Source organism: Zeugodacus cucurbitae, chromosome 2, assembly GCF_028554725.1.
Source record: "Zeugodacus cucurbitae isolate PBARC_wt_2022May chromosome 2, idZeuCucr1.2, whole genome shotgun sequence".
Classification (NCBI taxonomy): domain Eukaryota; kingdom Metazoa; phylum Arthropoda; class Insecta; order Diptera; family Tephritidae; genus Zeugodacus; species Zeugodacus cucurbitae.
In genome coordinates, this window is record NC_071667.1 from 56,543,992 (window position 1) to 56,568,900 (window position 24,909).

A 24,909-nucleotide genomic window follows, 5' to 3' on the forward strand; every position below is an offset into this window, starting at 1 on the left:
TAATTTCTTTAATCTAAAATAATTTATTATCAATAATTTTATCTTTTCCTAGTACACTGGGGCCCCGGTTTGCGTCGACCCGATTTGCGTCGTTTAGATTTGCGTCGCAAAATATGTATGTACATACTAGAGACCTCTAGTACATACATATGTATTGTACAATGTTTTCAATTTGCGTCGTTAATTTCAGTTTCGGTCGTTTGAATGCCTACGTATGCAGCAATGTACATATGTATATACATACATATTCAGTTACAAAAAACATTTTTTCCGTAAAAAGGGGATTCCCAATTATCGGCATATATGCAAGTGCTGCACATAGAAATATGAATTTCGGCAGAGAATTTCCGTCGGAGTTGCGGTTTCAGTTGGCTATTAATCACGCGAAAAAATGAGTCAAAAGCGCAAACAAATCAGTGTCGAATTGAAATTAGACATACTAAAACGTTTTAAGTCGGGTGAAAAAGCCATTGACATCGCAAAACATATTAACTTAGCTTCGTCTACTGTAAGGACAATTTGCAACCGAGATGCTGACCAAATCACAAAATTTGCAAAAACTGCTACCTCGCTACAGTCACAACAAGTCAAAGTAAGAAGTTCGCTGTTGATTAAAATGGAAGCTCTTCTGTCGGTTTGGATTGAAAATGAGAACCAAAGAAAAGTGCCCCTGAGCAAAATGATTATTCAAAATAAGGCCATCAGCATCTTTCATGATCTACAGAATGATACTCCATCAACAAGCAGTGGAAGTTCCGAAAAATTTGAAGCAAGTAACGGTTGGTTCCAACGCTTTAAATCTAGGGCAAATTTGCATAATATCTCTCTAAAAGGAGAATCGGCTAGCGCTGATAAGCCTGCTGCGGAAAAATTTAAGCTTGAACTACAAGCTATTGTCAAAGAAGGGGGATATTCTCGCAAGCAGGTCTTGAATGTCGATGAAACTGGCTTGTATTGGAAGCGGTTGCCTAAAAAAACCTACATTTCCAAGGCCGAAAAATCTGCTCCTGGGTATAAAGCCTCTAAAGATCGACTTACCCTTCTTCTAGGTGGAAACGTAGAAGGGGATTTTAAATTCAAGCCATTTCTTATTTACCAGTCTGAGAATCCAAGAGCACTTAAAAATGTGAAAAGAAGTGATCTTCCGGTTCACTGGCATGCTAATAAGAAAGCATGGATGACTGCCACGCTATTTACAGATTGGATTAAAAATTGCGCTGTTCCCGAACTAAAAGATTATTGTTGCTCTCAAAAGATTGATTTTAAAATGCTGTTACTGATGGACAATGCTCTAGGACATCCCATATATTCAGATGATATTTCTGAAAATATAAAAATTGTTTTTATGCCTCCTAACACCACCACTATCATACAGCCGATGGATCAAGGCTCTTACTATCTACGGCGAACATTTTCTCAACTTATAGAAGCAACTGATAAAGCAGATAAATTAACCATACCGCAGTTTTGGAAGGATTACAATATCAAGATGGCTGTCGAAAATATTGGTTTTGCATGGAAAGAAGTTAAAGTGACTTGTATGAATGGAAGTTGGGGAAATATATGGCCAGAGTGCTTGCTTAAAAACAATGTTCCGATTAACGATATACCAACTGTTCGGGAAGAAATTGCTAATCTGGCTAGGGAAAATAATATTGAAGGAATGGGGATTGAGGATATCAACGAACTGTTAAACTTACAGGATGAAGAGCTCACAAACGAAATGTTATTAACTTTTGGTACTGAACATACATTGGATGATGAAACTGATCCGACCGTTATCCAAACAGAACCAAAAAAGCTAACAACTGCGCAAATTGCAAAAGAGATGGAACTGGTAGAACAGGCGATTGAAATTTTTTGCAACAATGATCCCAATGAAAATCGTAGTGCCAAGGCAAGTCAATCTCTTTCCGACGCCATACAATGCTACAAAAATGTTTACATGGAGAAAAAAGCAGTTTTTATACAACAAACTTTGGACGCATTTTTATGCAAAAATGTAACTCAGCCCGAAGAAATTTTGGACGACTAAGGTTTTAATTTCATCGCATTTCTTTTTTAAATTGCTGTTTTGCTTTAAAAATGTGAGTTTGTTTTTATAGATATAAACATATATATAGATTAAAATAAATGTTTTGTATGCTATGTAAATGCCTTCTTAAAAAGTTGCATTTTTTTTTTAACTCAGGAACAAATTAAAAATATTTTGCAGTAAGTATATGAGGAAATGTGTTTCGATTTGCGTCGTTTCGTTTTGCGTCGCGTCTCTACGGTCCCCATTAACGACGCAAACCGGGGCCCCAGTGTAGTTAATTTACCAAATTGTCTTACTCCAATTGCCTGAGCTCTCAAACTGTTACATGAGTGATCACATACTGCGTGCCTGTATAACAGTTGTTACTGACCGCCGAAAAGTATGCAACACTATAATGCTGCCTTCACTTGGAACTATAATTTTGTTGCTATAAAATGACTCTCCACCGCTAACAACAACAAAATGCTATAAAAGGTGGCTCTCTTTCCAAGTTACGTGCAGTTCTCATATTTATGGATCCTGTACATATATATGTGTATAATATGTTCATGTGCGGCAAATATTTTCTACCAATAATTAAAAACTTACCGTTTTCCAGTTATACTGACTTTATGATTTTTTTTCATTATTTGTATCACTGAACACTTATTTTCACTTAAGAGCTCTTTAATAAATACTTTTCTTAATAAAAAGTGCACTACTTTATAGGCGATTTGGAATCAAATGTGAGACATTTGAAATGGCGGCGGAACTCGACAGCCTGTTGGAAAGCCAGCGTTGCCACATATAGAAAAAAAGTTTAGAAATTTAAATTTTATAAAAGTCACAAAAAAGTGTTTTTTGAAAATAAATTCTGATTTTTTTATTTCCATAGTTAGGATAAAAAACGAGCAACATTTCGTTAGTATTTATGTTTTAAATTTCTCAGCATTGCTACATCTGAAATTTGTTAAAAATAAAGATTAATATATTTAAAGCAATATTAAATTTAATGGAATCAGCAAATACAAAATGTAGAATTGATCATAAATGAATTTTTATTATTTAAATTTTGACCAATCTGGCAACACTAGCTTTTTAAATATCTTCCAGGATGCTGCTCAAATTATAGTGCCATCTATTGTTGGATACCGTGTGCTGAGAATTTAATTAAGTGTATTCATTTCGTATGACATCAACGTTTTTACGGCAAAAATCTGAAATAAGCAGGAATATATAACTGATTTGTTAAATTGTTTATATATATTTATATATATATATATGTATATATTATTACCTAAATGTATATTGATTCTTTGAAAACCATAAAATTCTTATGATTTCATATTTGTAAATTAGTTGAAAAATCTTGGAAACTCAGAGAGTATTATAAATACATTTTTATTATTTGTAACTAATGTCAATAAAATATTTAAATACTCTAAATTGCTGATTTATACAAACAGAATTGAAGTAAAAAGCTGCTGGATGCTGTGAAAATTGTTACAATATTTTTAATCATTTATATAAAACTACAGTTGAACTTCCATAACTCGAACGGCTCTAACTCAAAGTTCTCCATAATTCGAACTATTGAATTGGCAATAGAAGTCAAAATTCATACAAATTACCTTCTGTAACTCGGAAGTCTCTCTAACTCGAAGTTTTTTTTGTGGATTATGATGATTTGAGTTAGAGAAGTTCCACTATATCTCAAATCAGTAGTCAAAGATCGAAGACGATAAATCAGATATACATATTCACACAATATATTGCCAATACGAGTCCTTATGCACTACATTTATTATTATTATTTTTTTTTATATATTTATTAAAATCACATTTAAAATTCATGCATTATTAATACACATTATGAATACCACAAGTGCGATTTTATCAAAGCAAATGCAACTCTATGCACTTATATTCCAGTATCCGCCGCCATTTCAATTGTCAAACAGCAAGCTTAGTCGCGCTCGCGAAATATCTATGAAAATAGTGTTTATTGCCGGAAATATTAAATAAAAACAAGTTTTTTTAATTAAATATTGTTGTAGTGTGTGTATTAAGTGAAAATTAAAGTGTAATAAACATTTAAAAAAAAATTTTTGCGCAGAAGTCTATCAAATTGTATGTGAGTGCGCTGCGCAGGCAAAGAGAGACATTTTTGTTAGTTAAATGACTGTTTGTGTGTTACTAGAGTTACAGAAGTATTGCTGTTTCAACGTATAGAAGCCAACATAACGTCGTTAAAGGTGAGTCTTTTAAAAAATTCGCATATATGTAATATTTACACCAAGAACTAAAGGCCAGAAAAGTCTCGACCTACCAGCGACAGCGTCGACTGCGCTGCTTTGGCTGTTATAGTAAGCTTCAAAACTGTTTGTTATGCATGACTGCTATTTTGAAGCTAATGGATGTTTGTGATCATAACAGCTGTAGTTGTAGGTGCTTTGTTATTTTGATAAGAAAAAACCAAATTGACAAGGCTCAATCAGTCAAAGATTGGATTCGGATTGGAACGAATAATAATTATAAGCAATTTAATTAAATGGAAATGATATTAACATAATATATTGTACCTATCCAGTTTTATTGTGTTTAAAGTATTTATATACCCATAAATGAAAGCTAATAGATAAAGCAAGTAAAATACACCCGCTTTTAAATGACTATTCAAATTTAATTTTTTGTTTAAAATAGCTAAGGTCCCGAATGTCAGAATTTACTTTGTAAATTTAGGAAAATAATTTTCTTATGAATAATATATTATATAAGTATTTATATGTGCATATATATTATATATATAAGTATAATCATAGCATGTAAAATATGTAGAAATTTTTACGTAAAAATCAATTATTAACTTACTTATATAATTAGTATGCCTAAACAGCATAATACTTAACAGAAATTCAACTCATTACACAGCAATTAATCTTTGTGGAAAAACGAAATGCTAAACATTACAACAAAAAATACAACCAACACTAAGTACATTGGTTTCGTATTTTTTACATTTTACAATTTTAAGCATCAGGCAAATGATTAATGATTACCGAAGCATCACTACCAACGAATATACGAGGTGTAATTGCAAGTGCATTGTAATCGAAGCAAGCAAATTAATGACTACTGAGTAAAAAGTACTTTGAAAAATTCTGATATCTTTGAAAAGTTAACGAACAGAATATTTTATTTTTTCTCACAAAAAGCTGACATTGCATTATAAAATAAACTCTAAAGCACACTTATATAAAAACTTTATTTTGTTGTTACTCGCAAGTAGTTATAATAAACTACACTTTTGTAGAAACTCTTCACTACGATACACAAATTTGAAGTGCGAACAAAATGCAAAATCAGTAGCAAGCATTGTACTAATAATAACTTATTTCACAGTTATTTGTAGCGCAATCATTAAAAGTGTACATGCAACTGACAGCAATAACAATTTCAAAGAAATCATTTGAATGCTAAAAGTGGAATTGCCCTTTTATTGGCTCAAATTTCAAATATTCTCAGTTACTTTGTGCTAAATCAGTATTTATAAATATCAAAGAATTCACAATAAAAACGAGTAAGGAAGGACTAAGTTCGGTTGTGACCGAACATTTTATACTGTCGCAATTTACTTATTTAATTTTATTAATATAATACACAATTTCGTCATACATAAGGTATAAAGTCCATTGAAAGTTGAAAACCCTTATATTAGGTATTTGGGAGCTATTTAAAGTTATTACCCGATTTCAGCATTTTTGGCACAGAGACGTATTACTAGAAGAAACATATTCGCTCTGAATTTCTTCAAAATATCTAAAAGACTTACCAATATTTTCGGAAAAAAAGATTAGAAGCACTGAGGTCCTTATTTTCTATATGTGGGTCCTTGAAAACTTATGGTCCGATTTCGGCGATTTTTAGAAAGGGAGTGCCACACTATAAATGCAGTATTTAAACAAAGTTCTGTTCCGTTATCTTCACTAGTGCTTACTTTATATATTGTAAAGTAAACGATTCAGATTGACTTCAAAGTTCTGGTATTAGGAAGTAGGAGTGGTTGTGAACCAATTTGACCTAGTTTCACAAAATATCATTGGGATGCAAGGAAACTATTAAAAAACCGAATATCACTGAAATTGGTCGGAAATATCGTTTTTGACCCATAAGTGGGCGGAGCCACGCCCATTCAAACTTTTGTATACCATTTTGAATGCAGCCTTTCTGTACTTACTTTATGATAAAATTAAAGTTTTCTTGTGTCTTTCTTTACTGAATGAAAGCATTTTTAGAGGTTTTCAACATAACTTTTGTATGGGAGGTGGACGTGGTTATAATCTGATTTCCTCTATTTTTGGACTATATAAGGTAGTACCTAAAAGAAATTACTATAGAGAGTTTGGGTGATATAGCTTTAGTAGTTTACAAGATATGTACAAAAAACCCATTTTGGGGCGGGGCCACTCCCACTTCCCCAAAAAAATTAAATCCGGATATGCCCCTTCCTAGTGCGATCCTTAGTACGAAATTTTACTTCTAAAACTTTATTTATGACTTAGTTATGACACTTTATATGTTTTCGGTTTTCGTCATTTTGTGGGCGTGACAATGGTCCGATTTACATATCTCAATTTTTACTCAAGTTATCGCTTGCACGGACATACATCCGGATCAACTCCACTCGTCATGCTGATCATTTATATATGTATATATAACCCCATATCTACCCCCTTTAATTCTTGGTGACATAAACAACCGTTATGTGAACAAAAGCTTAATACTCTCGTTACTTTGTTGCGAGAGTATAATAAATGTGAATAAAAGTAGAAGAAATTCAAAACTTATAATTGGCTTAAACGAAAATTTTAAAGGATTTTCCAATTAAGTTTGTTTGTAAATTTGTTGAGGATAATAATTTAATGTGACAAAGGGCTATAACAACAGAAAAACTCATTCAAATATTTCTATAATCTATAATTTGTTGTTTCTGTAATTTATTAAAAGCTAAAAAAAAAATTCGATACTTTTTCTAATATTTTAAGCAAAGACTTTAACTCAGTCACATCCTTCTGTACATATGTACATATCTAAGTTTATTATATTTAATGATGGAAGACGCGTCTGTGTTTGCACGAATACCTCTAATCAAAAGCTTTGACACTTCCGTTTTGGCTTTGTTGACATCACAAATACATGGAACGTATTTGCCGGTGATAAACTCACTCACATTGTTTACATAACTGTTTGTTTATTTAACTTATTTGAGTAAAGCGTGACAACAGTGGCTTAGATATACATACATATATATACAGAAAAAAATAATTGCTGGTGTAGTCAAAACACGGTCTTTGTGGTATAGTGCCAAATACAGAATTAAAAACAAAACAAGTCTAACAAAGAACAAGAGTTGACTTCCAGTAAAAAGTCTATATATTTGACCTCAAATCCCGACAGACACTAAAAATACTTTCGTCGAACATTTTCAGATAATTCTGCTGTTGAATTCTAGAAATGATGCCAGTCAGGGCATTAGGGCTTAAAAACATTTATACCCTTATATTTATAAAAAACCAAGGTAAAAGTGGTATAAACATATTTCGTAAAAGAAAACTGGTCGCTCTCTCAGTTTATCGTATTCTCCTACCACCGCAAAGGTGAATAGTAGTTGTTGGAATTATTTAATAGACCCAATGTAACACATAGAAACATATAAGTCAATAAATTCATTAAACTTGATTTCCTAACGATGTGAACAACACGTGGCCGTCCGAACAGTTTTACCGTTATTGCTATGTAATCCACGTCACTGTCTGATAGAAATATGTCACTTTTGTGTGAACTGTTCACACATACGAAAAATGTGCGTTGATTTATCACCTTGGTCCGAAAATGTGACTAGAAACTTGATTTATAATTATACCTTGTAGCTAACTGTACATATGTGGAGAGGTTGCTAAGTACGTACATGAATTTTAATGCAATGTTTTTCTTTTATACAATGACAGAAATACTATGTTGTGCTATATTTTACGGTATATTTCAAGGTCAAAAAGTAAAACTTGTGGAATTTGATTGAAAAATCTTTCTAAATTGACTCTTTTTGAGGTTAAGGAAGATTGAGTTTGTGAAAACTGTCGAACTATGCATTTTATGCATTTATCATTCAGATATGCTTTAAAGCTATATGTATCATAGCTGTTTGATCGGTCAATTATTTTTAATATCACATTTTAAATATTTTAATGTGAACAATTTGAGATAAAAACTTTGTTTTAGCTAATTATGTGGTGGTACAGAGAATTTTTCATGTTCTTTACACACTTTTATACAGTTTTTGTACCCAGTTATCCAATCCTAAGAAAACATAGTCAGTCGAACTTATGGCAACATTCTGTACGATTTGTATTCATTAACACCGTTTTTAAATATGTTCTGTTAATAAAGGCAGTTGATTGTAAGGAGAGTTAGTTCTACTAGCTCTCTGATATGTGAACATTTAAAATACCGGTTTTGATTTTGGTTATATACGGTATCTTGTTAGATTATATAAAACATATAGTTCTAAAAGATTAACGGGTCAGAGGATATTCAAATGAGATTGAAGTGATAACCAACTTATTTCCTCGAAATTCTCACTTCAGAACTAGCTAAAATATGATTTCTTAAGCTAGAAGCAAAATATTACGGATCAGAAAAATATGTAAGAGAAATAAACATTAAAAAAATTGAGCACTCTACATAATAAATAGAGGAAAAGTACAGCCTAGTATGTATAGTATTAATGGGCCTATGAATTTACCTCTAATATTAAATGACTTGATCTCGACAAATTTTTTGAACAGCTACTTCAAGTCTATGCGGTATATCCTAAGATCGATCGATTCAAAATAATATTTGATAGGTTTTTCCGATTTAACCCATTACCGCTCTCTTTCCCCATACGAGGACACCTCTTCAATTTGCGATATCTATATCTTGAACATCAAAAAATTATAATGTTACTACAATTATAATATATAGACGACACGAGTAGTATATGCAAACAAAAACTTGTGAGGATTGTGTCAATAAAATGAAATTTCTAGCGTTTCAAAATTAGACATTTTGGCAACATAACTTTTGTTTAGTATGTATTGCAAATATGTATATTTACGAATATATTGTGAAACTAAACTAAAGGATTGGACTAATATATTAAGTGAAGAGTGCACAAGCGTTTGGAAGTGGTATTTTGTTGAAAAATAACAAAATAACATTCAAAAGTGATGTCCACAATTGGGGACAATGGTCATAACCATTAACAATTACCAACGTTTTTAGGTGATTTCCACAAGCATAATTACGGCATACAGGAAGGGTTTTAAGAATGATTTAATAACATTATTTAATGCGGCCGTTGATTGGATAATAGAGAAGAAGGTGATGATTCTGAATATGTGCATAATGGGGTGGTAAATGAAGACGATTTGGTAGGCTCTGGTATGCCGAATGATGTAACTGGAAGAATTTAGTTAGTTTTAGATAATTCCGATTGGAATGCAAGTGGTGAAGAGCCACTTGCATGCTTTGCTAAGGGCAAAAAATTCGATCGAGGAAAATGTGGCGAACCAGTTTGGAGACAGGTTTCAACTAATTATAGTATGAAATATCACTCCACTGATTTGGTTCAAAAACGAGTAGATAGCTTAGTTGATATAATAAACAATCAGACCCCTACGTATTTGTTTAAAAAAAAATATTGACATCGATGTTATTATAATGACTGCTAATATGGCGATCTTTGTGTTCCAATTGTTATAAATGTAATAAGTCGAAAGAGGTTGTTAGAAATCGAAATAAACATGTATTAAACTGAAAAAATGTTTAAGGTAAGACTTTTATGAAATCACATCAAGAGAATTTTAAGCCAATGGGGAGTTCTTTACGAAACACATTCAGTGGATAATCCTGCAAAACAGTTTATAATGGGAAAACTGGTGGACCACTTGGTGGTCTAAAACAATTGAGTTACTAAGCTACTGGTACAATGCGAGATAATAGAGCAAAAAGGTGTCCATTTATATCCATAAAAGAAATGATGAAAATAAGTTCTAGGACAGAATATGATTATCGTTTTCAGATTTGATTTGAGCGTTATTGGGTTTAATTAAACAAAATAGTCGTCACTTTAACAATATTCCATACCCCTAAAACAGATATACATATTTTGATATTCCTAAAGTATTTATGTTTTTATATTAGCTGCTCTACAAATTGAGCCACTATAAATCTTCCATTCTGATATAAGTAGCTTTGATCGTGGCCATACTCTGAACATAGCCTTACAGTACTTGTTAGATGTGAGATGAAATAAGTATCTTTGACCCAAATCTGTTGACACAAAGGAAATCCGATATCACACTTTCACAAAAGTTCAACAGAGTTGATGAATTATTTGGGCAAAGCGGCAAACATATGCACACACAAAGCAATGTATGTAACAACAACACTCAAATGAAAAAAAATTTAATAACACATTACACAAGATGACCTTTATGCGGTGATATGTGCATTTGTTGTTGTACAATGTGAATGTGAACATGATTGCAGTGATGATATGAAACATTTGATAAAAATAAATATGCGTAGTTATCTCTATATATACAAAATATATATTACATATAGAAATCTCAAAAATATTTAAATATATGTATGTGAGTATGTTGTGATAATAACGGTACTTAAAATGCGTGCGTTTGTGTTTGCCCAAAAGTACCTGCATTTATTCCACATGAGACACTTTCAACTTTGCTTCTGTTGACTTTTCCCTATTTACATAACGGTAAATAGTAGAACATAAAAAGGACAACAAACAAGTGAATGTGTGTGTGTGTTATGGATAAATAAGAAGTGTAATGACAACTGTCGTTTTTCATGCGACACAAAAGGACTCCACAATAAATGTCACATCAATGATAATATGAAATGTATACAGGACATGTGACATTGTAACCTCAACTTTGCACTCCCGTTGACCCGCTGAATACGCTTGAATCCACAACTGAAAATGAGGAAAACAGCAGAGAGTAGGCGGATAAAGTTTGAAAAAAAAAAACGAAATAAAAAATTAAAAGAAATGAAATGACAAATTCAAAAAGGGACGAGGGCACATGTATGTACATATATGTACTTATGTAGAACTGTAAATATCAAGAAGTATATATTTTTAGTGAAAGTTGACTGAGGCAACCGCATTAAAGGTTGAGAAAAAATTGAATTTGGTTACAAAAGTGTCACCTGCTCATGTACACGTATATGTATGCGAGTGTAAATCCTTACGTTAAGTGGCTTTTGAGCCGCAACACAAATCATAGTGCTTTTGCTTTCCGCCTTCACGCCATCCCTCACTTGACTCATCAATTTAACATAAGCAAGTTAAAGCGTACGCATTGAGTTGATGGACAAATGAGCCAATGCGCTTCGCAAACTGCCCAGACAACGTTGATATGACACCATCCAATATAGTGCTGGCATTGCTGTTGTTGCTTGTTTGTGTAATTCCATGTTTAAATATGTTAATCTGACAATTTTCATAAATCATATTAACCCACAATTCTGTGGTAGCGGCAGCGGCAGCTATGAGACGATGACGCGACACAGGACAGTAGCGACAGTCAGGAAGGAAGGAAGGACGGATGCGAGGGCGAGTGTAAAGGAAAGCAATTCATATGTAATGTTGATATATAATGTACATTTGTATATATATGTGGAAGTTGTTACAGTGACTCTCAAAAAATATATAAAAATTACAAACATTTTCTAAGAGACCAGATCTGTCTCCTAATTTTGTTCATTAAAATTAAAGCAAAGCAATCCCTATATAGTCTACCGATATAATTTACATATTTTATATGTCAAGGTCACCGTCCAGTCACAGTCCAGTCTTCTAAAGCTAGATTACAACAGTACTATTACATCCTACTCTAGGGCATCATCTTTAGAAAGATAAAGAACTTAATTCTTATACGAGGGCTGCTATATATATTTCTGTCCTAATAATGAAAATAGGAATATTTATCAACGAAAATGGTTTTATTGTTTTTCAAAATATTCTCCATCAAGATTTATACACTTTTGCATGCGCTCAAACCAATTTTCGAAGCACTTTTTTGAGCCTTTTTTTGAGCCTTTTTTTGAGCCTTTTTTTGAGCCTTTTTTTGAGCCTTTTTTTGAGCGATTGTCAAATTGTGCGGGATCCAACGAGAACAAACCTTTTTTACGGCCAGGTGTTCATGCAATATCGAATGTATGGTGGTGGGAGAAATGCATAGGCATGCCTCTATCTGAAGGTATGTTACATGACGGTCTTGCATTATCAGTTCACGTACGGCATCGATGTTTTCTGGCACAACGGCTGTTTTTGGACGACCTTCACGGAATTCGTCTTTGAGCGAGCGTCGGCCACGATTTAATTCGTTGTACCAGTTTTTCACAGTGCTATAGGATGGTACTTCATAGCCATACAAAGATTTTAGTTCATCGATGCATTCTTGTCGCGATAACCCACGTCGAAAGTTGTGAAAAATGTACAACTCATTTAGACCACATCGTCAAATAAATCGTTTCAGTAAATTACGGTGGGAGTCATTTCAGAGATATCAAAAGCATTTCTTACTTATTTTAATACAGTTATTCTACCTTTGAAGTTGTCTCGATCATTTGTAAAAACTTTAGACCTCATTTGATCAATTGTAGATCCCTCTACTCTTTCTTAAACCATCAATGGGATGGATACTGCAAACGATTACAGAGTTATGATGACCTTCCGACCAATCTTATATCAAACGCGGAACTTTCTAAACAATTCTGCTTGGAGTCCAATCAAATAAAGTTCCTTAAAATAACCCGACGGTAGATTGTACATATTTCCTAAAAACTTGAGATTATGTTACTCAGTTGCTCTATGTCTTTCGTTAGATTTTTTCCTGGATACTTTAGTTAAGATTTGGAGCTTTCAAAACAAAAATAAATTTTTGAGACCTTATTAGCATCATTGTAAAACCTGTCAAATTTTGTCGTTAGAATTTTCGCCAAAAGTTTGTATGTATGTATGTAATTACATTATAATTGGCGTGGAAACCGTTTAGCAGGTTATAGCCGAATCGATGATAGCGCGCCTCTCTTCCTCCTCCCTCGAAGTTCGGCGCCAGTTGGAGATCTCAAGTGTAACCACGTCGCTCTCCACCTGATCTCTCCAACGGAGTGGAGGCCTTCCCCTTCGTCGGCATCCTCCGGCGGGTACTGCATCGAACACTTTCAGAGCTGGAGTGTTTTCGTCCATTCGGACATCATGACCTAGCCAGCGTAGCCGCTGTCTTTTTATTCGCCGAACTATGTCAATGTCGTCGTATAGCTCGTACAGCTCATCCTTCCATCGTCTGCGGTATTCGCCGTTGCCAATGTTCTGAGGACCATAAATCTTGCGCAAAATTTTCCACTCGAAAACCCCAAGAGTCGTCTTATCGGAAGTTGTCATTGTCCACGCTTCTTTGCCATAAACTAGAACGGGAAAAATGAGCAACTTGTAGAGTTTTATTTGGGTACGTCGAGAGAGGATTTCGAGGCTGACATTGTAGGTGTTGTTGATGCTGCTTCCCAGGTGAACGAAATTATCTACGACTAAAATTATCTACAAAAGATTTGAATTCAGTTGAGTCTATCACCACTACTTGGTGGATAAAAGTACAAATTTTGCAGATATACATCTTATAAAGTGTTACATTTACTATGACGCGATTAATTTTACAACTTACTGTAGTCATTGTACATAAACGCTTTCCTTTCGTTCATTTCCCCTCGCTCTACATTTCCGCATTCAGGTTACACACGCAAACGCGCCACTTGCCAGCGCTGACGAGTTGAAAGTGATTTTATAGGCTCACAACAACAGCGACAACAACAGTCTTAGTACATGCATACATTGCGTGGGTTATTTTTCACTGTCATATTCGCTTACTGTTTGACGCCGCTGAAGCATTATGCTTCATGTCATTGTCGCCGCTGCCACTTATGCCACAATGCGCTGGCAGGACAATAATGCCGCAAACAATATGGCCAGCACACACCAACACACGTACACATACACACACTCTCAGAAAATCTCATAAATACGCATTTAAATGTACTTATGTAGAACACAGCGTAAACACACATGCATAAATGTGCACATAAATCTGTATGAAAACGCCCAAATAATCATGGCAGCGCCGGCCCAGCGCTCTTACTCGGCTGTGGAGTGTGAAAAGCTGGTCGTTAATGCGTTGCCAGCGACGCTGAGTGCGCAGGAAGGGCAAGTGTTTGGCGCTACTGTTAATTCCCAGCGCTTAAGGCTTGCGTCGCCTCTTCTAAGACAACGTTTGGCTGACCAGCTCATTTGCTCATTTATGCTTGTATGTATATATGTGTGTGCGTTTGTGTTATTCTGTTGCGGGAGGGTGTTGGTGGTAGTGATAATCATAGCTTTTATGTGCCAAAACCCAAGCAGGTTATGCTTCGAGTGAAATATCTCATAATACGCAGGGTTTTCCAAATGGCATGTCCTGAGTTTAGTATTCTTTGATGGAATTTTGGTCTTGGTCTTTCATAGTTATTGTACAAAAGGGACGTCAGGTTCGTTGAAAATACGAGAACGAACTTGTAAATTGGAGAACATCATCGTTAAAATATTGTTGATTATGTTTACAAGCGAGGAAAGGAATGCTGTACATATGTCTTTTAATATGACTGCTTTTAAGCAGCTGGAACAGTCTAAATGATATTAATATCTGGTGAATGATAGTTACTCGCCGAACTTTACGCTACATGTCGTCTGACTGGAGTTCCCAAGGCACTCGGGTCTACGTAACCGGTACGATCGCCGTTGGGTCGAGGGCTGTTAACTCGACAGTATTTTTCAAAACTATTTTGATAATATTTTCACCAACTACAACAACATCGACTCGATGTAGAACCTTCAGAATTATGCGGAATTATTTCCAATCTGTAATCGCTAATCTGCTTCAATATAGACGGCAACTTCATAATACGCCCCTCGTAGAAGCTCCCTTATTCTCCCTTATTTGCGAGGAACTCGGACAGCCACTTTTCACAAGCCTGTTTTGAGTTCAACCTTACACCACCAAGGGGTGGCGCTATGTCCGGGCTATATGGTGGATGCAATACAACCTCTCATACGAACGAAGTGTGTGGTCTGGCGTTGTCCTGATGGAACACTACACCCTTCCTGTTGGCCAATTCTGGATGCTTCTGGCCGATCGCCTGCTTCAAGCGGTCCAGTTGTTCGCAGTAGATGGTAGAATTAATCGTCTGGCCATATGGGAGCAGCTCATAGGGGATGATTCCCTTCCAATCCCACAAAACACACAGCATAACCTTCCTGGCCGTCATTCCCAGCTTGGCCACTGTTTGGGACGATTCACCGGCATTCGACAACGACCGTTTTCGCTTGATATTGTCGTATGTGATTCATTTTTCGTCGCCAGTCACCATTTGCGCCAAATCATGGGGTGACTAACTCCCATCTCCTGTGCGATGTCACGAGATGCCACACTGCCGGTCTCACTCGATGTTTTCCATGATCTGTGATTCGTTGTCACAGGTCTTCCGTATGAACTCAAAGTTAATAGGAGAGCGGACGTCTGGAAAATCAATGTGGTCAGGTAAATTAATTCAAAACTTGAATCTTTGGAACTCAGTTCCTTCCGTTATCTTCTGTGTAATATAATTCAACCCTGTATACCTCTACTAGATTTGATCAGCCGACAGTTGATGCAGATACTCTGGTTTTTATATAAAGAACTTCATAGGCCTACTTGAGAACCCCTTTCCATCTTCCCATATGTGCTGTATATCTCGAATATCTTCTTCTATCCACAGCATACCACGCATGTAAGGTCAACTCTGCTGTAATATGCTGTTTTGAGACCGCCTATGTGTACTATCTCAAATGCTAGCATACATTTCGGCGCATTGTGTCCGGCTGTTAAAATTTTAATTTACCGGGTCACTCGCCGCCAATTGCCATGTGCTTTGTACAACACCGTACGCTTTGTTTGGTCCGCTTTGTAGTTAGCAGCTGCAGCTTAGCCATGACCTCGTCATACCGACACCAAACCGCTTCTTATCTGTGCCCCGCAGGCCCTGCCCTGCCCTAACCAACAACCGGCTTGGCGCTTGCATGTGCTTAGTCACATAATTTCCACTTAACATGACAAGTTGCTGTTGTAGTCGTCGTTGTCACTGTCGCTGTCACTGCCTGGCTGGCTGGCGTCCACACTTGCGATGCATGTGTGTGTGTGTGTGTGTTGATGCTTTGTTTTGTGTCCGCCTGCGGCTGTTGCTCTCTCGTACGTCCATCTTGTTGTTATTGTGTTGTTGTTGACGTTCGCCTACTACGTTCGCTGTCCAGTCCTTATAATTTCATTCTGCTTTCGTGGTGATGAAAGAGAGGAGGTGGAGTTGTGAGTTGAGCGACAATTCGCCTTGTTGTCGTCTCCTATTTTTTAAGTGGAATTTGAAAAATGTTTCCGCCTTTTGTGCCGCCTGGTAATAAGCTCGAAATAGCCAATGGTTCAGCCATGTCAAAGCGCACAACAACGAAAATAAAAAACACAACCAACAACAACAATGAGCGTGGAAAATTCTAAAATGTACGCTGAAGAAAATAATTAGAATTTTTCATTTATCTTATGGTAGCACATTTTGCATTTGCTCTCTCTTTGTTCCCGACATGCCATGTTAATCTTTATGCTGAAATTGTTGGCTTTTTCAACCCGAAAACGAAATTTATTGCTTCCTTGTTGTGCAAAAAATATGTAAATTGCTATTTTGTTTTAAGTTGGAACGAATAATTGTAGTTGTTCTCCTTGTGAGTGTGTGTGTTGTGGGTGGGGGGGGTTTATATATGTATGTTACCCTTTTCAATTACATGACGCTTGTGGTTACGCTCAACTTTAAGATGAGAGCATTTTTAATGTGGTATCCTTGTTTTCGGTAACATTCAGGCAGTGAACATTGAAATCCTCTAAGTCGCTATTTGGAAGACTAACTGGTATACGAAATGTGATTCCATCACTGAAGTTAGCATTCAATTTTTAAGTTCGGGGTTAGGATACACAAATCGAAACAGTCTAATGCCATTAAAATAATTTGCTTTGATTACCTAGTTGATATGGAATACAGAGAGCAGCCTGCGTAAGGGTTACAGGTGCTATTAGGTCCTGCCCGACCAATGCACTTAATGTGTTTCTACATCAACTACCCATAGCCATCTATATCCATAAAATAGCAGCATGTTCTACTATAAGAATTAAGGAGTTAGGTGGATGGAACCAGAAAAACTATTGATGACCTTAAGATTTCTCGCTCCTTCCGTCTAAAGAACTTGGCTAGCATCTTCCAAGCGGAAGTACTGGGATAGAGAAGGTCTGTGAAGCTCTATTGGCTAACTACGAGAGGATACACAAAGCAATAATATTTACAGATAGTCAGGCGGCGCTCCTGGCCTTGTCTTCGGCATTGAGCACCCTAGAAGACAAAGTACAATTAGACTTGGTCTGGGTTCCCGGTCACAGGAACATTTGCGGTAACGAAAGGGCAGAAGCCGTTCTAGACGAATCCGTCGCATAGCATCGTTTTGTAGGTTATGTCAAGACCTTTGAAAGATGTATAGTATTGCCAAGTACAATTAGACTCGGTCTGGGTTCCCGGCCACAGGACCATTTTCGGTAACGGAAGGGCAGGAGCCGCTCTAGACGAATCCGATGCTGAGTCCATGCTATTGACGCTAGGATCGATCAGAAGAGAGCTCAACTTAAAATTCAAACAATTAGCTGAGAACAGATGGAAAATTCAACAAAATATTAAACAACTAAACAGATATGGCCAAAATATGATAAGACGAGATCTCCAGGAAAAGCATGTTCAGACTTACGGCTACTATGACGGGTCCTTGGCCATTTGGAGAACACGCAATGAAAATGGGCATGCCCTAAAATAACATTTGCCAAGGCTGTGAACTAGAGGGGAATAAGGAAACAGTTTTCCACTTTCTCTGTGAATGTTCAGCCCTATCGCAGATCCGACACAGGACACTTGGAATCCATCAGGCATAAAACCTTGAATGGATGTCCACTAAAAGCATATCGGACATAAATAGCTCATAGCAGTAAATTGCACTATCTCGCTCGATCTACTTAGTAAAAATTGGTTAAAGTTCCAACATTCGGAGGCAGTTACCAAGTAACAAGGGTCCTATTCCGCCAATCAAGAGCGGGGAAGCGATGAAGTCTCTCTCTACTAAGCCTCTCAGCTCGATGAGACTGTCGTCGAACACTTTCACCCGATTTTATAAGATTAATTACTCTCTTACAACTGCGACAGTGTCCGATATCATCATATGAATTATAAGATGACGAAATTCCGAAAGTACAGAGAGGGAGGGTTACTGGTTTCTAAGGCGTTTTTATTAATTTTGGCCTCACAGTTTTAGAAGTCAAAGATTTTAATTGTACGTAATGAATCGTATAGCGAGTACTGATTGAAACTGTGAGCATAGTAGTGTTTCTTAACTGGCGACAGACAAGTCCATACCGTGTATCCAACACCTTTTTAAACTAAATTTTGAATTTTTAGTATTTCTTTTTGACTCCACCATCTATATATTTCATCAATTCTTATCGTTATCACAACACAAAATCTACCACTCATACACATTTTACGCCTGCTCCACTTTCACTCGCTAATTGCTTGCCCCCTTGGGCAAATCTGTAGTACATTTTGTACATTTTGAAGCGTGATAAACTTAATTTAAATCGCATTCGAGCGCAATTTAGATAAGATGTGCGCATGGCGACCGGGAAACACCGATGTGCGGACCGAGTAATTGTCAAGTGAATAAACGTGTATATAACACACTTCTCGTCTTAATTATTTACCAACAAGTACACCTTGAGAGAGCGCCTGTCAGCTGCTGCTAAGTGTGCAAATATGCGACTGTTGATGCCATCATTGTTGTTGTTCCGCTAATTATTGCTGTTTACGTTGATGTCGCCGAGCAGCAGCAGCCAAAAGCTGTGAGCTACGCGCTCCAGCCTGAGATCACCCCAGAGACAAGTGCGCATCACATTTTGGGCGCCAAGGACGAATTAGCCAATTCGGCTCCACTTATTTTGCGGCAGTTAAAATTTTAATTATTCACTCAGTCGGGCGGGTGTACACAGCTGTGTGCGCACTTAAGCAACAACGCCACTATTCTCATTGGCAATTGTGCCGTTGGCTGTTTGCCTGCGAGTCGCTGCGGTGATTAATTGTGCATTATTTCGTTGCTGCTCGTGTCTTAGCGACATCAGGTTGCATGTGCCTGGCGGCGGGAAAGCTGACTGATTTTTCGACTCGCTACATGTGGCATGCCACACCGATACCACCACCACCGCCAGCAGCTTAGTGCGACTTACACGCGAATCGCTCGTGAAAGTTTCTTTTTTTTTATAGCTCTCATTTTTTCTTGTTTCTTTTTCATTTATTTTTCCATTTATGACACGGTTTTTATGTTGCCTTTACAAATTGTTTGCATAAAAATCGAAATGCTTTGTTATTTGTATGAAATGTTAATTTTCGAAATTCCAAAGCCCTTGCGAACAAGGTACCGACTGAACTGCCTGTCAGCGCGCTGGTAAGGATTTACAGGTCCCCTGCACTGCCAGTTCATTTATTATTTTTTTTTTTGTTTCTTGTCCATTTTGAGTATGAAAAATTGCATTTATTAAACATTTCGAAATGCTACACGCATATACCACCCCATGTGTACTCATAAAAATGCTTTGCAATTCATTGCCTACGATTTGCATGTCCTTTTTTGACGTTTTACGCTCCGACTCTGTTTGTCCCTCAATTAAAATAATCGTCGGCGGGAAATGTTAATTTAAACTTGAGTGATTACATTCGACTTACATAAGTATTTAAATGTGTATTTGTAGCCATGATGTAATCTACACAATTCCGGATTGAAAAAAAAACAAACTATTTTGCCATTTTCATATGGATAAAGGGTGCTTTAGTTAGAGATTCGTAATTTGGTTTATGAGTTCTTTAAATTTTTATGGATTTTATTTTCATTCTGAATAAATATTTTGTTTATCATGAAGATTTGGGAATTGGAACTCTAAGATACTTGGTTTAAAACCGGGAGACCCGAGCTCTGAGCTCTGAGCTAACCTCAAAAATAACAGTTCCAGCGATTTTTGAAGTTCGCTTGATCTTTTGTTTGAAAGATTCAGACTCGTCAATTACCTCTGAAAACACTGAGCAGGGAGAAGAGACTAATTCCAGAAACATCTTTATAGTATTAAGTATCCCGATTAACCCTATTTTCCATACATTTCTCACAGGCTACCGGGATGTTCTTTAGTTTATCTATTAAATCTCATTGTATGTCTTTAACGCTCGTTCTCCGAAGAGAATATTTTAGTTTCTAGTATCAGTAGTAGGCGAATAAGTTGGTTGGTTTTGGGACTTCTCAACTAGATTCTTTTATAGGTCTTTTGGTACGAGTCACACAAGGACGCTCGGCTTTAAACGAACTATGCAATCTCGAACCAAGAGAGGGCGTGCGACTGAAGTTTAATTTTCATTCATTTTGCATAACTTATAGAAGAATTTGTTGGCAAAACTAAAATAAGGAGAGTTTTATACCATCTCACGAAGCCCTCTAAAAGCTTTATGTCTCTCAAATAGTAGAGTTATCGGTAGAGGAGACTTTTGAAGGAATTTCGCTGACACCAAAGTATTTTAAAAATAAAAATCAGCATAACAACTTCTTGATAAAAAAGAATAGTCTTACACTCTAAATCTAAAGTCAAACATCTCTCGAAAAGAGATTTATTAATGATGCATATTAACCCATCGGAAATTGTATATACTAACCATTATGTTTGTACTAACTCTTTTCCATATGCAGTTCATATCATATTTTCTATATAAGTCACCGTAGCTTTTATTGAGCCACCCTTTATATGAAGAAAGCAAAACCAAACAAATAAATGAACTTCCGTGTATTCCTTTGTGGGTAATTTATGCTAAAATTCATTTATAGTGGTACTCCAGCAGTGGTATGTACAGTTAAAGCGGTTAGTTTCAGGGATTTTTGCTCTTTTTGTGGTTGTTTTATTGGAGTTTCATACATTGTTTCTCTGTTTATTAGACCGAGTTGGGCATAAAATTAGCACGCATTTGTGAGAAGTTTTGTGACCAGGTGAGTAAACAATAAACTATAATTGTATGTATGTATATATGTTTAGTTGTAGTTCTATTAAGTGGAACAGATCATCAAAAAAATATATATTGAAAACCATTGGTAGATTATATTAATGGAGAAGAGGCGGAAAATCAAAAGTAACTTATATCAATACGCCAAAAAAACTCAATCTGTTGACCATTGCAAGGATGTGACGGTTACATAATAAAGAACAACTAGAAGATAATGGGTTTCCAACACCAAACCGCTGTTCAAAGACCAGTCACTTAAACAACTTGGGTTCTGTTTTCTTGCAACCTTTCTCTCCTTGGTTACATATACATTCTGGATTGAATGTTTTCAACATGCTGGATTCAAGATGTTTCTATATTATAACAGGATTCGGAGATGGTTGAGATGGATGATCGAATGGTAGAACCATCCCAAATTGTTTCAATTTCGCCCTCTTCTTCCTTCGAATTTTCTTGGCTTTTTCGTCCGTTGAAAGGAATATTGTTGCCAAAAATCGAAATAAAATGTTCGGTTTCTTGTCTGTGGAGAGTAGGAAAGCCCTCTTTACCATTCGATGAGCCAAAATATAGTGAACTTTGTGAGGTACATTGGAAATTTAAATATAGATAAAGACTCTACAACAAAATTTAAACAACAACTTTTGTATTAAATTTTCAACCGAACCATGATTTTGAAGATTACTGAAGTCCTTTCACTTGGAAATTTTAAAATTAAAACGCCCTTTACTGCAGCTAAATCGAGGGGGCAATAGTTCGTGGGGTAAACGTGACATATGACCATTCGACTAGGTTGACATGACCTAAGCCTAATGAAATTCCAGCAGTTCATGTTCTCGCCTGATAAGCGAACTTTGTTCAACAACACAATGCAACGCATGCAATTTCGCCTCGAACAAACGCACACACCATACATACATACACCTGCAGTGTTGCATAAATGCAGCTCACGTAAAGCCTCCAACAGCGCTGCACTTTGCCTCTTTCACGACAAATGAGTCACAAACAGGCGATGAAAATTGGCACAAACTACTAGTCTGTGTATTATTTGTTGTTGGTCCTGGCAATAAGCAAATGTTTTCCCTTTGAAAAGTGATGGGTGAAAGTTACATAAATCAAAACTTCCAAATTAAATAATCCCTATATAAAGCGCAATAATTATTGCTCGAATTGTGATAAATTCGACAATTTAGTATAAGGCTTAGATGAGTGTGAGAAGGGGAGGGGTTTTAGTGTTTGCGAATTAGAGATAATACGCGGTTAGCTTTAAAGCTCGCGATATTTGAGTTTTTCTTCAGAATTATGAGGATATTGAGGAATAATCTTGAGAAAGTACAGGGTCCACATTAATTGTTTCGATGATGATCGCTATCCAGTCAATCCGGTTTACATTATTTGTGCAACTAAAGTGGTTAATATACTACCTAACTATACTAAGTTCATAAGCATGTCCTATTGATCTTAGACGCTGTTAATATGCTGGATTTCTTCAGTCGAACACTAAATCAAGAATAGTCAAGATGAGTCGGGTTATCCATAACTTTACCCTCGAGAACTTTCAAAACAATATAGTTTCCAAGAGATCTTACATGAAGGAAGCGTAAATCAAGTGTATCCATCCTTCATTATGCTGTAGGGACTTTGAGACTTAGTATTCCCTAGATCCGTTAAAAAAATGTATATCTTCAAACGAAATAAGACTAGGGAGAACCGAAGTTGTCATGAAAAGCTCTGAAAAATTATCAATCAATTAGAAATGTAGTCCAAATTGGGAAACAAATAAGTCTACAATGAAAAAATCCGTTCTTCAAGTAGTCTCTACTTACCAAACTACCCTCACATTTAACTTCTCTAAGCATTACATCAATACCCTCTACCAGCGACTACTATACACCGCTATAGGACGCGCAACACCGTTTGTACATACAGTGATGACCTTTTTAATTTATGGTTTCATGGTGTCGTGTAGTTGTATTTGAAAAGTGAAAATTTACGCGTCGCCTTACAACCAGTTATTAGCCACTTAAATGGGCTTGTAAATTCGCTATTTCTGTACATTTTTTTCGAAGAGAGTGAGATATTTGAAATAGAAACATTGTTTGACAACAACATGGCACAGCCAATGCGGGCGCAGTTCGCGTGTTCACGAATGGGTAGTTCCAGATATGTAGCTTGTAATTACTGTTGGTTAACGATGTGACACGACTTTTGTTCGAATAACGTTGGCGATTAAAATTCCGCACAATATGCAACTTGGGCAAAAGGTTAGCATGTTTCTTTTATTTGCTGTTAGTTTGGAGGATGGTAATCGTGATTAAAGAGAATTAAGATTTGTAAAATCATAAACAACTGGTTATTAGTCAATCAACAGAGTAGCTCTTATAAAGAGTTTGATGTAACTGGCGAATCTAAACAATTATGAATGTCTTCAAACATTTTAAAATTTCTGCTCATTAACAAACTCACATAAGTTTGAAACTCAGAGTTAAACCGATTTACAGCTGTCACCCGAAAACATAATCGACATTGGAAAATCCGTGCATTGTCTTTACGATGAAATAGATAGATGCAGGATGAGTCAAAGCGCGATGGAAGAATCCACCGGGGTGCAATAGCGCAAAGGTCATGTGCAAAGCGGTGGATCAGAAATATACAAGTTTCCTACTAGCACTGTGCAGAAGGGACTGTAGGACCATGGTTAGCATACTTACTGGTCACAGTCTGCTAGCAGCGTTCACTTATAAGATGGGGCTTTCAGATCGGGAGGAATGCAGGAAATGTCAAGAGCAGGGCACCAAGGAAACAGTGGAGCAACTCTTGTGCATTTGTCCTGCACTACCAAGACAACACTTCAGGTATAGTACTATAAGTTGGAGGAAATATCATTAGTGAGGCCTCATCATCTCTTAAAATTCGCGTTAAGCGGTGGCTATACTATCAGATGACTACTACACAGGGAACACGTGACGGGACTCCGTCTGGTATCGCTAAGGGTCATAACTGGTCTATGCGGGGTCTGTTGGCCCACCAGACTAACCTAACGTAACCTAAACCGATTTAATATTGCTTTCACATTTTAATTAGATAGTTTCAAGGTAGATTAGGTTAGGTTAGAAAGCTGATCCTTACATTTGAGATCGCAGCGAATCCCACTTGGACAGCTGTAAATGTTTCTTCTTTGTGTTGCCAACAAAAACATGCCTATCTAAGGATCAAGGCGACTCTCACGTACCGACAAAGCACTTAGAGTCTTTAACAAATTTATTATGTCGCCTAATATCAATACCAGCCAGTTCGCTGGGTTCGCCGGAGGAATGCTTACCGAATTGCTTCGACCTCAGTCTGACAAAAGCTGGATATTGGAAGAGAAAGCGTCTAGAAGATTCTACTTGACAAAATCTTCAGATTCACCGCATGCGTGCTTACTGAACAGTACTCCTATTATTGCGGTGAGAGGGACCTTGTTGAGATAGGGCAATGCAAAGGGCTTTATCAAGTAGGCTAATGCTTTTTCTTTAGAAGAGTCACCCTCCCTCAGAACTCATAAGTAATTTAAGTTGTGTAAGGATAGGATACTTAGACATAAAGAG

General features: G+C 36.4%; 1 protein-coding gene across 1 annotated transcript; it reads left to right on the forward strand.

Annotated features, from left to right (window-relative positions):
- Positions 1-1,267: 1,267 nt before the first annotated feature.
- LOC128922089 (tigger transposable element-derived protein 1-like) lies at positions 1,268-2,035 on the forward strand. Its single transcript, XM_054231577.1, has one exon. It carries the CDS (start codon positions 1,268-1,270, stop codon positions 2,033-2,035), a length of 768 nt encoding a protein of 255 aa, XP_054087552.1.
- The last annotated feature ends 22,874 nt before the right edge of the window (positions 2,036-24,909 follow it).

What these genes read in the sequence shown, in the direction of transcription:
- LOC128922089 (XM_054231577.1), top strand. Translation starts at nt 1,268, where the DNA reads ATGCTGTTACTGATGGACAATGCTCTAGGACATCCCATATATTCAGAT.